The sequence below is a fragment of the Dipodomys spectabilis genome, unplaced genomic scaffold (assembly GCF_019054845.1).
Source record: "Dipodomys spectabilis isolate Male_0828 unplaced genomic scaffold, ASM1905484v1 ptg000067l, whole genome shotgun sequence".
NCBI lineage: Eukaryota > Metazoa > Chordata > Mammalia > Rodentia > Heteromyidae > Dipodomys > Dipodomys spectabilis.
In genome coordinates, this window is record NW_024870744.1 from 2,563,442 (window position 1) to 2,578,388 (window position 14,947).

Consider the following 14,947-nt stretch of genomic DNA (forward strand, 5'->3'; position numbering starts at 1 on the left):
TGAGCCACAGTACCGTTTCTGAATTTTTGGTAGTTTAATGGGAGATAAGAGTCTCATAGACTTTTCTGTTCAGGTTGGCTTTGAACTGTGATGCTCAGATCTCAGCCTCCTGAGTAGCTGGGATCACAGGTGTCAGCCACCAGTGCCTGGTGATGTGATCAGTTTTTTTTAATGGATTGAGATGGGGTCTCATGAAGTTTTTGCCCAGCCTATACTCAAACCACAATCTTCTCTGCCTCCCAAGTAGTTAGTATAACTGCTCCAAGCCTCAGTTCTCCTTTTGTTTTTTTTTGTTTTTTTTTTTGCCAGTACTGAGGCTTCAATTTGGACCTTGTGCTGCTCAGCTTGCTTACTCAAGGCTGGTGCTTGAGTCGTGTCTCCAGTCTAGCTTTTTGTTGGTTAGTTGGAGATAAGTTTCAGAGTCTTTTCTGCCATGACTGGCTTTGAATCACAAACCTCCAGGTGTAGCTGGGCGCCAGTGGCTCACGCCTGTAATCTTAGCTGCTCGGGAAGATAAGATCTGAAGATCATGGTTCAAAGCCAGTCCAGGCAGGAAAGTCTGTGAGACTTTTTTATCTCCATAAACCACTAGAAAGCCAGAAGTGGCACTGTGGCTCAAGTGGTAGAGCGCTCGCCTTGGACTGAAGAGCTGAGGGTCCAGAATCGACAAAAAAAAAAACAAAACCTCTAGGTCTTAGCCTTCTGAAGAGCAGGAATTACAGGAGTGAGTCACTAGTATCAGCTCTGATTCCTTTTTTTTTTTGTCATGAGGCTTGAACTCAGGTTCTAGGTACTGTCCCTGAGCTCTTTGGCCCAAGGATAGCACTCTACCACTCTGAGCCATGATGCCACTTCTGGTTTTTGGATGGTTAATTGGGGATAAGAATCTCAGGGCCTTCTCAGTCTGGATTTATATCACAATCCTCAGATCTCAGCCTCCTGAGTAACTGGGATTTCAGGTGTGAGCCACTGCCTGGCCAGACTTTCTGTTTTATGCAAAAATTGAGTAAAAACAAAAGTCCCAAAGAGTCAAAGGAAGCTTATTCTCATCTGTGGAGCTATCTGGCCCTTAAAGGGAAGGCTGTGGAAGTAAAACTAGTCTTACGTTTCCAACTAGGAAATGAATGGAACTGGAATTAAAATCTGCATCCTGACTGCCTTATGTCTTTTTGTCTGTCGTGAGGCCTGGGTGCTATCCCGGAGCTCTTTTGCTCAGTGTTCTGCCACATTGAACATCACTTTCGGTTTTGGAGTGTTAATTGGAGATGAGTCTCATGGGGACTTTGCTGCCTGGACTGGCTTTGAACTGCAATCCTCAGATCTCAGCCTCCTGAGTAGTTAAGATAGGTGTGAGCCACCTGTACCCAGCTTGACTTTAAAATTTTTTTATTTTTTTAAATTTATTTATTTATTTTTGTTGGTTGTGGGGCCTGAACTCTGGGCCTGGGCGCTGTCCTTTAGCTCTTCAGCTCAAGGCTAGTGCTCTACCACTTGAGTCATAGAGCCACTTCTGGCTTTTTATGCTTATGTGGTACTGAGGAATCGAACCCAGGGCTTCATGCATGCAGGGCAAGCATTCTACCACTGAGCTACCTTCCCAGCCCCTTTTTAAAAACTTACTATTATTTATTTTTTAATTTATTTATTTTTATTTTTTTGTTGGTTGTGGGACTGAACTCTGGGCCTGGGTGTTGCCCTTCAGCTCTTCAGCTCAAGGCTGAAGGCCCTACCTACCACTTGAGCCACAGCGCCACTTCTGGCTTTTTTCTGTTTATGTGGTGCTAAGGAATCAAACCCAGGGCCTCATGCATGTGAGACAAGCACTTTACCACTGAGCCACCTTCCCAGCTTTTTAAATTTTTTTATAAAGGTAATATACAGAGTGGGTACAGTTACCTGGTTTCAGGTAAGGAGTACATTTCTTTTTTTTTTTTTTTTTTTGTCAGTCGTGGGGCTTGAACTCTGGGCCTGGGCGCTGTCCCTCAGCTCTTCAGCTCAAGGCGAGTGCTCTACCACTTGAGCTACAGCGCCACTTCCGGTTTTCTGGCGGTTTATTGGAGATAGGAGTCTCACGATGTCTCCTGCCCGGGCTGGCTTTGAACCGCGATCCTCAGATCTCAGCCTCCTGAGTAGCTAGGATTACAGGCGTGAGCCACCAGCACCCGGCAGCATTTCTTTTTATTTATTTATTTTTTGGGTCTGGTCGTGGGGCCTGAACTCTGGGCCTGAGTGCTGTCCCTCAGCTCTTTACCTCAAGGATAGAGCTCTACCACTTAAGCCACAATGCCACTTCCAGCTTTTTTTTTCTGCTTATGTGGTGCTAAGGAATCGAACCCAGGGCCTCGTGCATGCAAGGCAAGTGCTCTACCACTGAGCCACCTTCCCAGCCCTAACGAGTACATTTCTTTTGAACAATGTCACCTCTTCCCTCACTTTTCCCCATGTCATTTTTTTTCTTTTGTCAGTTATAGAGCTTAAACTCGGGGCATGCGTGCTGTCCTTGAGGTCTTTCACCCAAGGCTAGCACTCAACCACTTTGAGCCACAGCGCCACTTCCATTTTTCTGGTGGTTAATTAGAGTGAAGAATCTCATAGACTTTCCTGCCAGGGCTGGCTTTGAACTGTGATCTCAGATCTCATCCTCCCGAATAGCTAGGATTACAAGATGTGAGCCACTGGCGCTCAGCCTGGCCCTGTGTCTTTAAGTCTCCACTCTGTACTGGAGATCGCAGGACCTTCCCAGAGGGACTAGGGCTGGCTGCCTAGCAACAGGCCCTCCTGTCCCATAGCCCAATGTACAGGGGCCTTTATGTGACATCTTGCCCCTGTGGCATGCCAACTGAACCACAGTTGTCACCTGGCTCCATCTTCAACTAGCAAGTCTCTCAGGCTCTCTACTTAGTTTTCTCACCTACGAATTAGGATAGGAGTAGTTTCTTCCGAGAGAGTCAGTGTTTATGAGGATTCACCAAGACGGTGCCCTTGAGCCCATAAGGCCTTGGCACAAAGCCTGTCCCTTTCTCTCAGTTGGAGGGACCTTTTGGTCCACAGCTTTGGGCCTAGCAGTGTGGCTTCGAAAGAAAGCCTCTCCTTAGTGGTCCTGCCCACGTGTCCTGCGCAGGTCAAGATGCAGAAAGGTGAGCGCCAGATGGCCAAAAGGTTCCTGGAGGAGCGGAAGGAGGAGCTGGAGGAGGTGGCCCACGAGCTAGCAGAGACGGAGCATGAGAACACGGTGTTGAGGCACAATATCGAGCGCATCAAGGAGGAAAAGGACTTCACCATGTAAGGCCCCTGCCTGGCCCCACAAGACTTGAGTCCTTGCCCTGGCTCCCAAGCTCTGGGAAGGGAAGGAAAGCTCTAGGAGGCCCCATCACCCTGTGATTCATGGAGGATCTCATGGAGGTGGGGTGCATGGTAGGAAGGGACTTTTCTTCAGAAAGAAACATTGAGAGAAGTCCTGCCAGATGAAGTTAGGCAAGTGAGTCTCCTGTGGGAAGGCCCTGGGGTACATGGCTTTGCTTCAGAACAGTGGAAAGTGACAGGATGGCAGGAAGTTGGTGCTTATCAGCCACGGTGGTGTTTGGGAACATGTTTTATTTTTGTGGTGTATGCTAGATAAATAATGTGTGTGTGAGCTATACCGAGGCCTGATTAGGGGCACTTTAAAGAGGTGGAAGGGATTTAAAAATAGGAAAGTAGCATGACCCAGGCAGGCTTGGCTGTGGGTATAGAGGGGCAGCAGATCTAAAGAGAAGAATGAGGAGGCCATGTTGGTGGGGAGGGGGGACGGGCAACTGTCTTAAGCAGGGACACAGGCAGCATTATGTCTTCTGGTATGGAGGCTGTGTTCTGATGTCCAAGCAGATATAACTTATGGCCATCATCCTTCTAGAAGACGACTGGGCCCAGACGACTGAGCCCGGATAGGCCTCCCCCGCCCATCTCCCCATTGTTCCCTGGTAGGAGGGAGACTGGTAGGGCATTGTGAGGCGGGTGTCAGAGCTCTAAGTAGACAGAGCCCGAGAGGGCTCACGGAGCCCTGTTCTTTCTGGCCCCAGGCTTCAGAAGAAACACCTCCAGCAGGAGAAGGAGTGCCTCATGTCCAAGCTGGTAGAGGCTGAAATGGATGGGGCTGCTGCTGCTAAACAAGTAATGGCCTTGAAAGATACCATCGGCAAGTTAAAAACTGTAAGTGGAGGCTGGGCTGGGCGGGTGGGGTCTGGGGGCTTTACGAAGTCATCAGGCTGACTTTATGACATCTTTAGGCTGGGGGAGGGCACACTCACTCCTCTGTCCCCACCCCCCACTCTCACTTCCTGGGCCTTGACCCTCGAAGATGACCTCTGGTAGCCAGGGCATGTGATGAGACCTAATCATGGGTCGTCTGGGATCACAGTGAGTCAAGGCATGTGGTTGATTCGAGCCACCAGGAGTCACCGTCTAGCCTCGCCTCTTCCAGGAAGCCTGCCCTTGACTCTGTTGGCCCAGCTCTTTCAGCCTAGGCTTCCTGGCATCAGTGCCTCCCGAGTTCTTCTTGGTTTCCTGTTCTGTGTAAGACGTGCTTATCTTCCAGGAGAAACAAATGACCTGCACGGACATCAACACCCTTACGAGGCAGAAGGAACTTCTCCTGCAGAAGTTGAGCACCTTTGAGGAGACCAATCGTACCCTCCGAGACCTGCTGAGGGAACAACACTGCAAAGAGGTGAACACCGGCTCCAGGCCCTCCACTCTGCCTATTGGTTCTATTGGGGTCTGGCCTGAGGAGCTATGAGTCTATGAGATAATTCACTTATGTCCCTCATTGAAACCAGGCCAGATAGCTGCGGGAGCAATGGGGAGTCAGGAAGTGGCTAGGGGCTCAGCCTGTATAGGGAAGAGGGAGGTGCACAGAACCTGCCAGTTGCTTTGTTTTTGTTTGTTTTTTGTCCTGGAGCTTGAACTCAGGGCCTGAGCACTTAGCTGCTTTTTGCTCAAGACTAGTACTCTATTACTTAAATCACAGCACCACTTCTGGCTTTTTCTGTTTATGTGGTACTGAGGAATTGAACCCAGCGCTTCATGCATGCGAGGCAAGCACTCTACCACTAAGCCATATTCCTAGCCCCCTTTCTGCTTTTCGATACTTTGCTCTGTAGCCCACATAATCCTCAAGCTTACTCTGCAGCCCCAGGCTAGCCTTGAACACCTTTTCCTCCTCCTGCAGCCTCTCAAGTGCTAGGTTTATAATTATGTACCACCAAGCATGGTGGTATAATTGTGTACCACCGTGCCTTGGCTCAGAGCTGTGTTTCTTGTTAGACAGAAGAATGAATAATGGCTGGTGACTACCAGTTCATTGATTACACTTTATTTTCTAAAGCCAGGCACTTATCTCAAAATAAAAGTTTTAAAAAGGGTGGGTGTGTGGACCAGTAACAGATCCCTGCCTAGCATGCATAAAACCTTGAGTTTATTATTTATTTTTTGCTGGTTCTGGGGCTTGAATTTGGGACCCTGAGCTGCTTTTGCTCAAGGCTAACCCTCTATCACTTGAGCTGCAGCACCACTTCTGACTTTTTCTGAGTAGTTTTTATTGGAAGTGTGATAAGAATATCATGGGCTTTCTTGAAAGCTCAGAGTTGGCTTCAAACTGTGATCCTCAGATACCAGCCTCCGGAGCAGCTAGGATTACAGGCGTGAGCCACCTGCACCAGGCAAGACCTTGAAGTTTTTAATTAAAGTTTTTTTTGTTTTTTGTTTTGGGTCAGTGGTGGGGCCTGAACTCTGGGCCTGGGCGCTGTCCCTCAGCTCTTCAGCTCAAGGCTAGCACTCTACCACTTGAGCCATAGTACCACTTCTGGCTTTTTCTGCATATGTGGTGCTGAGGAATCCAACCCGGAGTCTCATGCATGCTAGGCAAGCACTTTACAAACACTTAGCCACCTTCCTTTTTTTTTTTTTCATGTTCTTTGAAACACCTTTATGTTAGACAAAATATTTTTTCCTTTTCTCTGATACCTTCCTTTTTTTTTTTTTTTCATGTTCTTTGAAACACCTTTATGTTAGCAAAATATTTTTTCCTTTTCTCTGATATCAGGGTTTAAACTCAAGGGGTTGAGTTCACACAGCTTGCTTATTTGCTGGGCTGGTACTTCAGTCACTGGCTGACCCTTAACTACTTGAGTCACCAACTTTTTTTGCCAGTCCTGGGGCTTGAACTCAGGGCCTGCGTCTCTCTCTGCTCAAGACTAGTACTGTACCACTTGCGTCACAGCACCACCTCCGGCTTTTTCTGTTTATGTGGTACTAAGGTATCGAACCCAGGGCTTCATACATTTGAGGCAAGCACTCTTCCACTAAGCCACATTCCCAGCCCCTGTAACTACACCCCAACGTTTTACCTACTAATTGGCGATGGAATGTTGAATTCTTTGTTGCCCAGGTTCTCATATTAGGCAGATTGTTCTACCTCCTTTTATTTCGCACGCGCGCGCGCGCGCGTGCGTGTGTGTGTGTGTTGGGTATGTATTGGGTGTGTGTTGGGTGTGTGTGTGTTGGGTGAGTGTTGGGTGCATCTTGGGGCTTGAACTCAGGGCCTGGGCACTGTTACTGAGTCTTTGTGCTCAAGGCTGTTGTTCTGCCACTTGTGCCACAGCTCCACTTCCCAGATTTAGGTGGTTAATTGAAGAGAAATGTCTCAAGGAGTTTCCTGCCCAGGCTGGCTTTGAACCACTGATCTCAGATCTCAGCCTGCTGAGTACCTAGGATTGTAGGTGGAAGCCACTATTGCCTGGCCCTATTTCTTTTTTTTTTTGTCAGTTGTAGGGCTTAAACCCCAGGCCTGGGCGTTGTGCTTCAGCTCAAGGCAAGCGCTCTACCACTTGAGCCACAGAGCCACTTCCAGTTTTCTGGTGGTTTATTGGAAAGAGTGTCATAGAAGGGGCTGGGAAGGTGGCTCAGTGGTAGAGCACTTGCCTTGCATGCTCAAGGCCCTGGGTTCGATTCCTCAGCACCACATAAGAAAAAAGAAAAAAGCCGGAAGTGGCACTGTGGCTCAAGTGGTAGAGCGCTAGCCTTGAGCTGAAGAGCTGAGGGAAGAAGCCGGGCGCTGGTGGCTCACGCCTATAATCCTAGCTACTCAGAAGGCTGAGATCCGAGAATCACGGTTCAAAGCAAGCCCGGGCAGAAAAGTCCATGAGACTCTTAATCTCCAATAAATCACTAGAAAACCGGAAGTGGCTCTGTGGCTCAAGCAGTAGAGTGCTCGCCTTGTGCCAGAGTTCAAGTCCCACGACATAGAGTTTCTTGATCGACATGGAGTTTCCTGATTGGGCTGGCTTTGAACTGCAATCTTCAGATCTCAGCCTCTTGAATAGCTAGGATTACAGGTGTGAGCCACCGGTGCCTGGACTCATTTTTTTTGTGTATTCATTTTTGGATTGATGTGTTTGAACCCCAGGAATTATGCATGTTAGGCAAGTGTTCTACCAACAAGATATATTCCCAAACATTTTATTTTTAAAATTAACAATCAGTATGTCACCATTTTATACAAACTACATTTTTTTTTTTGAGACTCACTAGAGCCAATGCTGATTGTTTATACTTCTAATCTTAGCTACTCAGGAGAACTGAGGTCTAAGGATCCAGTTCAAAGCCAGCCACAGCAGACAAATTCAAGAGACTCTTACCTCCAATTAACTAGCAAAAAGCTACTTAAAAAGAAAAGCCAAAAAAAAAAGTTTAAAGAAAAAAAGCATCTCTCTGCAGGCCAGGCTGTCCTGCAACTCATATGGTAGCGCAAGCATGCAACTCATATGGTAGCTCAAGCATGCAGATATAATTCTCCTGTGTGAGCCTCCTACTACCACACCAAAGGTGCCTATCTAACAAAGCTCAGCCCTTTTGTTTGTTTGTTGTTTTGCCAGTCCTGGAGCTTGAACTTAGGGCTGGGCATTGTCCCCGAGCTGCTTTTTGCTTAAGGCTAGTACTCTACCACTTCCGGCTTTTTCTGTGTATGTGGTACTGAGGAATGGAACCTAGGGCTTCATACATGCTAGGCAAGTACTCTACCACTAAGCCACATTCCTAGCCCTGTGTTTTGTTTTTTTTTTTTTTGGGTCCGGTCGTGGGGCCTGAACTCTGGGCCTGGGCGCTGTCCCTCAGCTCTTCAGCTCAAGGCTAGCGCTCTACCACTTGAGCCACAGCGCCACTTCTGGCTTTTTTCTTTTTGCTTATGTGGTGCTGAGGAATCGAACCCAGGGCCTCAGGCATGCAAGGCAAGCGCTTTAACCACTGAGCCACCTTCTCAGCCCCCTGTGTTTTGTTTTTTAAAGTGTCTCACTAACTTTGTCATGCTGGCCTTGAATTCAGAATCCTCTGGCTTAAAATGACATTTTCTTGGTTTTGACACTTTTTTTTTCCTGGTCCTGGGGCTTGAACTCTGGGGTTGGGCCCTGTCCCTCAGCTTTTTGCTCAAGGCTACTGCTCTACTACTTGAATCACAGTGCCATTTCCTGCTTTACTGAGTAACTCATTGGAGATAAGAGTCTATCAGACTTTTGTGCCTGGACTGGCTTTGAAACATGGTCATCAGATCTTAGCCTCAGCCATTAGCACCTAGCCCTCTTTTGGTTTTAGTTTTTATTTTACTTTTTGTGGAGATTGAACCCAGAATCTTATGCTTGTTGCTGGGCAAGTATTCTACTACTTAAGCTATGTCCCAGGTCTTTAGTTTTTTGTTTTTTGTATTTTTTTGTGTGTTTTTTTTTAACCAGTCCTGTGGCTTGAACTCAGGGTCAGAGTGCTGTTCCTGAGCTTCTTTTGCCCAAGGCCACTGCTCTGCCACTTAAGTTACAGCTATACTTCTGGTTTTGGTGATTAATGGGAGGAGAGTCTCATAAACTTTCCTGTCTACGCTGGCTTAAAACCAGGCTCCTTAAATCTTAGCCTCCTAAGTAGCTAGGATTACAGGTGTGTGCCACCAGTGCCTGGCTCTTTATCTCCTCTTGTTGCTGGAGAAGCTTATTGATGTCCTCTGTCAGTTCCTAGGTAACCAGGAAACTGAGAGCCAAATAACTCTTTACTCTTGGCTTATGAAGGGGACCTGTGGGACTGAGAGGGAAGAAGAGGATGGGCTTCCTTCAAGGGATTTAGGTGCCAAGGAAGAAGAATCAGAACAGGCATAGAGTTCCTACCCAGAGATGAAAATGGGCATGGGGAGAGAAGAGACTTCTTATCTCCAGTTAACCACCAAAAAGAAGAAAATGGAGCTGTGGCTCAATTGGTAGACTGTTAGCCTTGAGTTAGAAAAGGTCAGGGATAGTGCCTAGGTCCTGGGTTCAAGCCCTTAAGACAAGCCCTCCCTGCTCCCCACCCAAAGTTTCAAGTAGTCTTATTAACTGTAGTTACCGTGCTATAAATTGTAAGTGGTTCAGTCATATATAATCTAAATTTGTATCTCAATAATGCTGTCTTTAAACATCAACTTGTCTCAGAAGGCAAAGTTTGGGAGGATTTTAGATCAAAGCCAGCCTAGGCAAAAAGTTAGCGAGAACAGGAGTCTAAGATGTGAGGATAATGGTTGAAAGCCAGCCTGCACAGGAATGTCTGTGAGACTCTTATCTCCAATTAATCATAGAAAACCCAGAGTGGTTCTATAGCTCAAGTAGAATGGCAGCCTTGAGCACAGAAAGGCACAGGGACAGAGCTCAAGCCCCGAGTTCAAGCGTCAGGACCGGCAAAAAAAGAAAAAGTTGCAACACATAAATATTGTAAAATTACATACTAAATTTACACACTGTGGAGTGTGGCTCAGTGTTAATGCATAGAAAAAGGGTGGGAATGGCCATCATTAAGCTTAATGATGTAGCTGGTTTTGAGGGAAATTTGAACATTATTCACAATCACTCTTTCATGATGTTTCCATATGAACTTGTAAAGTTATCTGTAGTTTTGGGAGGGATTGTAGGATCTGGGTTTATCTAATGATTTGGTTCTTCCTCATATCCTGAAGGATTCTGATCGACTAATGGAGCAACAAGGTGCTTTACTGAAACGGCTGGCAGAGGCAGACTCAGAGAAAGCGGTAACCTCATCACCCCCTGCTGGCTATAGAAGGTTCAGGTGGCCGAGTCGGGGAGGCCCCAGTGCCCCAGCACCTGTTTGAGCATTTCTTTGTGGTAGTTCCATGACCTGTAAAATTGCTTGGCATTCCTGTCCTGCTTGTTCACTCTACTAGACAAGTGAAAGACATGAGGAGTGGTAATAAGGATGATGGGTATATGTCACCAGGCTCTTAAGTTGCAAAATATTTGTCCAGTGTTTTTTGCTTTAATTATGTTAGGTGCTTTCCACTTGTGTCTCTGTGATATGCGTTAGTGGTTTCTGTGTTATATGTGGGACCTCAGGGAAATCCTGCTTCTCTCTTTCCTGGCCCATCCCACCGGTTGCATGACTGTGTATTTTCTCCAGCGCCTGCTATTACTGCTGCAAGACAAGGACAAGGAGGTGGAAGAGCTCCTCCAGGAGATACAGTGCGAGAAGGTACTGTTGCACCTCTTTATGAGTCAGTGGATCATAATGGGTATGCTAGAACTGGGCTCCAGTACCAGCTCCATTACTTTCTGTATTTCTCCCAAGGCTCAAGCAAAGACAGCATCTGAGCTTTCAAAGTCCATGGAGTCTATGCGTGGCCACCTGCAGGCACAACTTCGGTGCAAAGAAGCTGAGAACAGTCGCCTGTGCATGCAGATCAAGGTACCCACTTGTCCCTAAGTTGAGGAAGTCAAAGGTGGACTCTGGTTATCTGAGGGTACTTGTCTGGCCTTAGGGGATCCTGTGCAGGAAGATGTACCCCAGAGCTTTATGGGACAGCTGCTGCCAAAGCCCTTGTTTGATGGAGAGATTCTCGGATAATGGAGGGCCGTCATCCTTCAGGTCCCCTCAATTCACCTGTCTACCACAAGGGACATCCAGAAACTTTATGTGGGGCTGAGGTGACACTGGTTTTGGTCTACATCAGAGTAGTCTGAAACTCAGGCAGCTGATGAGCTGATCTCCTGTCCCTTGCCTCCTTGTCTCCCTCTCCCTCACTCTCCCCATTTGCTTAACCTCTCTCTCTCTTTTTTTTTTGTTTTTTGGTCAACTGTGGGGCTTGAACTAAGAGTCTAGGCATTGTCCCTGAGCTCCTTTTCTCTCTCTTTTTTTTTTGCCAATCCTGGGGCTTGAACTATGGGCCTGGGGCACTGTCTCTGAGCTTCTTTTGCTCAGTGTTTACCACTTGAGCCACAGTGCCACTTCTGGCTTTTTCTATTTATGTGGTACTGAGGAATAGAACCCAGGGCTTCATGCAAGTACTTTACCACTAAGCCACATTCCCAGCCCTGAGCTCCTTTTCTCAAGGCTAGTGCTCTACCACAGTGCCATTTCTGGTTTTCTGTTGGTTAATTGGAGGTAAGACTCTCACAGATTTTCTTGCCCCTGCTAGTTTTGAACTGTGACGCTCAGATCTCAACCTTCTGCGTAAGTAGGATTACAGGTGGGAGCCACCAGCTCCCGGCCTCACTTATCTCTTATCCTTGTCTACTTCCCCCTTTCCCTTCTTAGAACCTGGAACGCAGTGGGAACCAGCATAAGGCAGAAGTGGAAGCCATCATGGAGCAGCTCAAGGAACTGAAGCAAAAGGGAGACCGTGACAAAGAAACCTTGAAGAAGGCCATCCGAGCCCAGAAAGAGCGAGCCGAGAAGAGCGAGGAGTATGCCGAACAGCTACATGTGCAACTCGCCGACAAGGTAGAGGGCTGTATGTTTGGTGGATAGAGCAGAGGGACATAGTTGTGGAAAGGGTGAATGAGCTGGAAGAGGGCCGATAGCTCAGAATTTATACACAGAATGCCTGTGCTACTTGGAGGCTGGCAGTGGTAACGGGGCCCCCACTGTCACTCTGGCCTGGTGTTCTCCCTAGAGAGGTGCTGCACGCAGGGGGAGGCCCAGGTGTCAGGATTGGGATGTCTAGGTGAGTCCAGCCCTGAGTCCAGCCTGAAGCCTGGGTGTCAACACCAGCTGATGCACCTGCTGTCTTGTGTTCCAGGATCTTTATGTTGCTGAAGCTCTATCCACCCTGGAATCCTGGAGGAGCCGTTACAACCAGGTTGTGAAAGACAAAGGAGACCTCGAGCTGGAAATTATTGTCCTAAATGAGTACGTCTCACACTGGATAGAAGGCCAATGGAGGGACTTGAGGGTTGAGTGGAAGGCGCCTGCTTGGTACCCTGAAGTCTTGAGGCTCATCAGGCTACTGTGGTCTCCCTTGTTGGACCTTACCACGCTGAGATGCAGGCAGCCCTCAGCCGGCTATGCTTAGAGCTGGTCCAGACTCTGGCCCCAACCCTGGGCTACTAGGTAGCCTCAGTCTCCACAGTTCAGGTCAAGGACATATTCCTTGGGGGATGTTGTGACTGATGCTAGTCTCTGTTGTGTGTGTTCTGTCCAGTGACAGCAGTTGTCAGTGCCTGCCCATCCGCTGTGGCAATTGAATAGAGGCCTCCATGTTGTAATTGACTGAAATCACACCTTTCTTGCCATAATGAGCTGTCAGCAGTGACCATTTAATAATTTTACTAATAGTCACATTCATCTCTTAGTTCTAAAAATATGCAGAGAGGCTCTCACATACACTAGCTGACAACCAACCTGGGAGTGGGAAAGATTCCAGAAGAGTTTATCTTAACACCTGAAGGGCTATGAACTAGCAGGTGCATGGGAGCCAGGAGCAGTGTGCCCCATCTTTGTCTTCACGGAGTATCCTGGTGTCCTGGGACTTAACCTTATTAAATCATTACTTAGGATTGAACGTGTAGATGCTTCATAGAGGGGGTGGCGTGGGGACATAATAAAAGAACTTTAAAAGGTGTCATCTGCTGTGGGACATGGGCATGTGGTAGTTGCTTCTCTGTGTATTGAGAAGCAAGCAGGCGTTGTGCCCGGGGGTGAGTGTGATCTAGAGAGGAACATTTGGCCCCACTGCCCATAGAGACCTGGACTGCTTATACTGACTTCTGTCCACGGTTACTTTGTGACCTTTCAGCCGGGTGACAGATCTTGTAAACCAGCAACAGACCTTGGAGGAAAAGATGAGGGAAGACCGGGATAGCCTGGTGGAGAGACTGCACCGGCAGACCGCTGAATATTCTGCATTCAAGCTTGAGAACGAGAGGCTGAAGGTCTGTGGGCTGCTGGGAGGACAAGCAGAATGAGGGGTCTTAAAGAGGGCCTGATGGCAGCAGTCTGATGAAAGGGGAATGCTCTTGAATGATTGAAGGGGCTGGGTGAGACCTTTGGTAGTTTATTCCTGCAAATTCCTGACAAGTAGAAAAGGAGGCCCTGGTAAGAATTTGATAATGTTCATGAAATGCTTGACAAGATGCACTCGCTGGGACCACAGTAACCCTTAGCTCCTCAGCTTCTCCACAGTGTGCTAATGATCTCCATTAAGGTGAGAGTAGGGAGCTTGAGTAGGGATGCAGCTTAGTGAGAGAGTATTTACCCTGGTATACACGGGCCCAGGGCTTGATCCTCAGCATTACAAAAATAATTAAAAGGAAACTGCTAAGCTGGAGTCTATTTTCTGTGCCAGCATTTAGCCTGAGTAAGTATTGGATTTTGGATTTGAACCTGTGTCTTAACTTTGGAGATTCAGCTCTTGTTTTAATTTAGGTGGCACTATCCTAGGCATTTTCTTTGTTTTTTACTGACTTTGGTTTTTGTTAAGATTGATATGTATATATATTTTGGGGGGAGGGAGAAAGGGGGTCATGGGTCTTAAACACCAGGCCTAGGCACTGTCCCTGAGCATTTTTTTTTGCTCAAGGCTAGTGCTCTACTACTTTGAGCCACAGCTCTACTTCCAGTTTTTCTGGTGGTGAACTGGAGCTAAGAGTCTCACAGACTGGTTTTTTGAACCGTGAGCCTCAGATCTCAGCCTCCTGAGTAGCTAGGATTACAGGTGTGAACCACCAGCACCTAGCTTAGTAAGACTATCTTAAGAAAGTGTGCATAGGGCTGGGAATGTGGCTTAGTGGCAGAGTACTTGGCTAGCATGCATGAAGCTCTGGCTTCGATCAGTACCCCACAAACAGAAAAAGCCAGAAGGAACGCTGTGGCTCAGGTGGTAGAGTGCTAGCTTTGAGCAAAAGCAGCTCAGGAACAGTGTTCAGGCCCTGAGTTCAAGCCCCAGGACTGGCAAAAAAAAAAAAAAAAGTACGCATAATGGAAGAGTATTGAAACTAGAGTTTTCATGAAGTCATTAGTTTGTTGTTCACTCTGCTTGAACTTTACCCTACCCAGTGACCTCTCCTGGGAACTAATCCCCTGCTTCTGACTTCAGTCACCATGGATCAGTTTGTACTTTACAGACAGATCTGTACAATTTACGTGCCTTTTTTTTTTTTTTTTTTTGGTTAGTCCTGGGACTCTTGCTCAAGGCTAGCACTCTACCCTTGAGCCACAGCACCACTTCTGGCTTTTTCTTTTTATGTGCTACTGAGGAATTGAACCCAGGGCTTCATGGATGCTAGGCAAGCACTCTACCACTAAGTCACATTTCTAGCCCAGACAATTTACATTCTCTTAAGTGTGACTGTACAAGCCACGCTGAATAAATCAGCGTCTGTTTAATCTATCCATGTATGTATAATTGATTCTTCCTCAGTACTGTGGCATGTGGCAGGATAGGAATAAACTATAATATAATATATTTGCCAGTTTTACTGTCTATGGGCCTTTGAGTTGTTTCACAGGGCTATTGTGAGCATCTTTTGATACACACACTGGGTGTGTTTGGTCAGTTACATTCCTTGAAGTAGAATTCCCAGGTAATCTGGTGGTGGTCATAGTTCAGCTCAGTGAGTGTTACCAGACAGTAGAGTAGAAATCCATACTTGTGCTCACACCAGTAATAGGTAGC

At 47.2% G+C, this 14,947-nt stretch overlaps 1 protein-coding gene across 13 annotated transcripts in view; it reads left to right on the forward strand.

Moving 5' to 3' along the window:
• Odf2 (outer dense fiber of sperm tails 2) overlaps positions 1 to 14,947 on the forward strand; it is a 40,280-nt gene that overhangs the window by 14,646 nt on the left and 10,687 nt on the right. For all 13 annotated transcript variants that reach the window (XM_042681014.1, XM_042681005.1, XM_042681001.1 and 10 more), the window contains 9 exons: positions 3,122 to 3,282; positions 4,059 to 4,188; positions 4,574 to 4,705; positions 9,998 to 10,069; positions 10,456 to 10,527; positions 10,624 to 10,740; positions 11,590 to 11,775; positions 12,074 to 12,183; positions 13,070 to 13,205. In XM_042681014.1, coding sequence (XP_042536948.1) covers positions 3,122 to 3,282; positions 4,059 to 4,188; positions 4,574 to 4,705; positions 9,998 to 10,069; positions 10,456 to 10,527; positions 10,624 to 10,740; positions 11,590 to 11,775; positions 12,074 to 12,183; positions 13,070 to 13,205 — 1,116 coding nt within the window. The remainder of the gene's footprint in view (positions 1 to 3,121; positions 3,283 to 4,058; positions 4,189 to 4,573; positions 4,706 to 9,997; positions 10,070 to 10,455; positions 10,528 to 10,623; positions 10,741 to 11,589; positions 11,776 to 12,073; positions 12,184 to 13,069; positions 13,206 to 14,947) is intronic.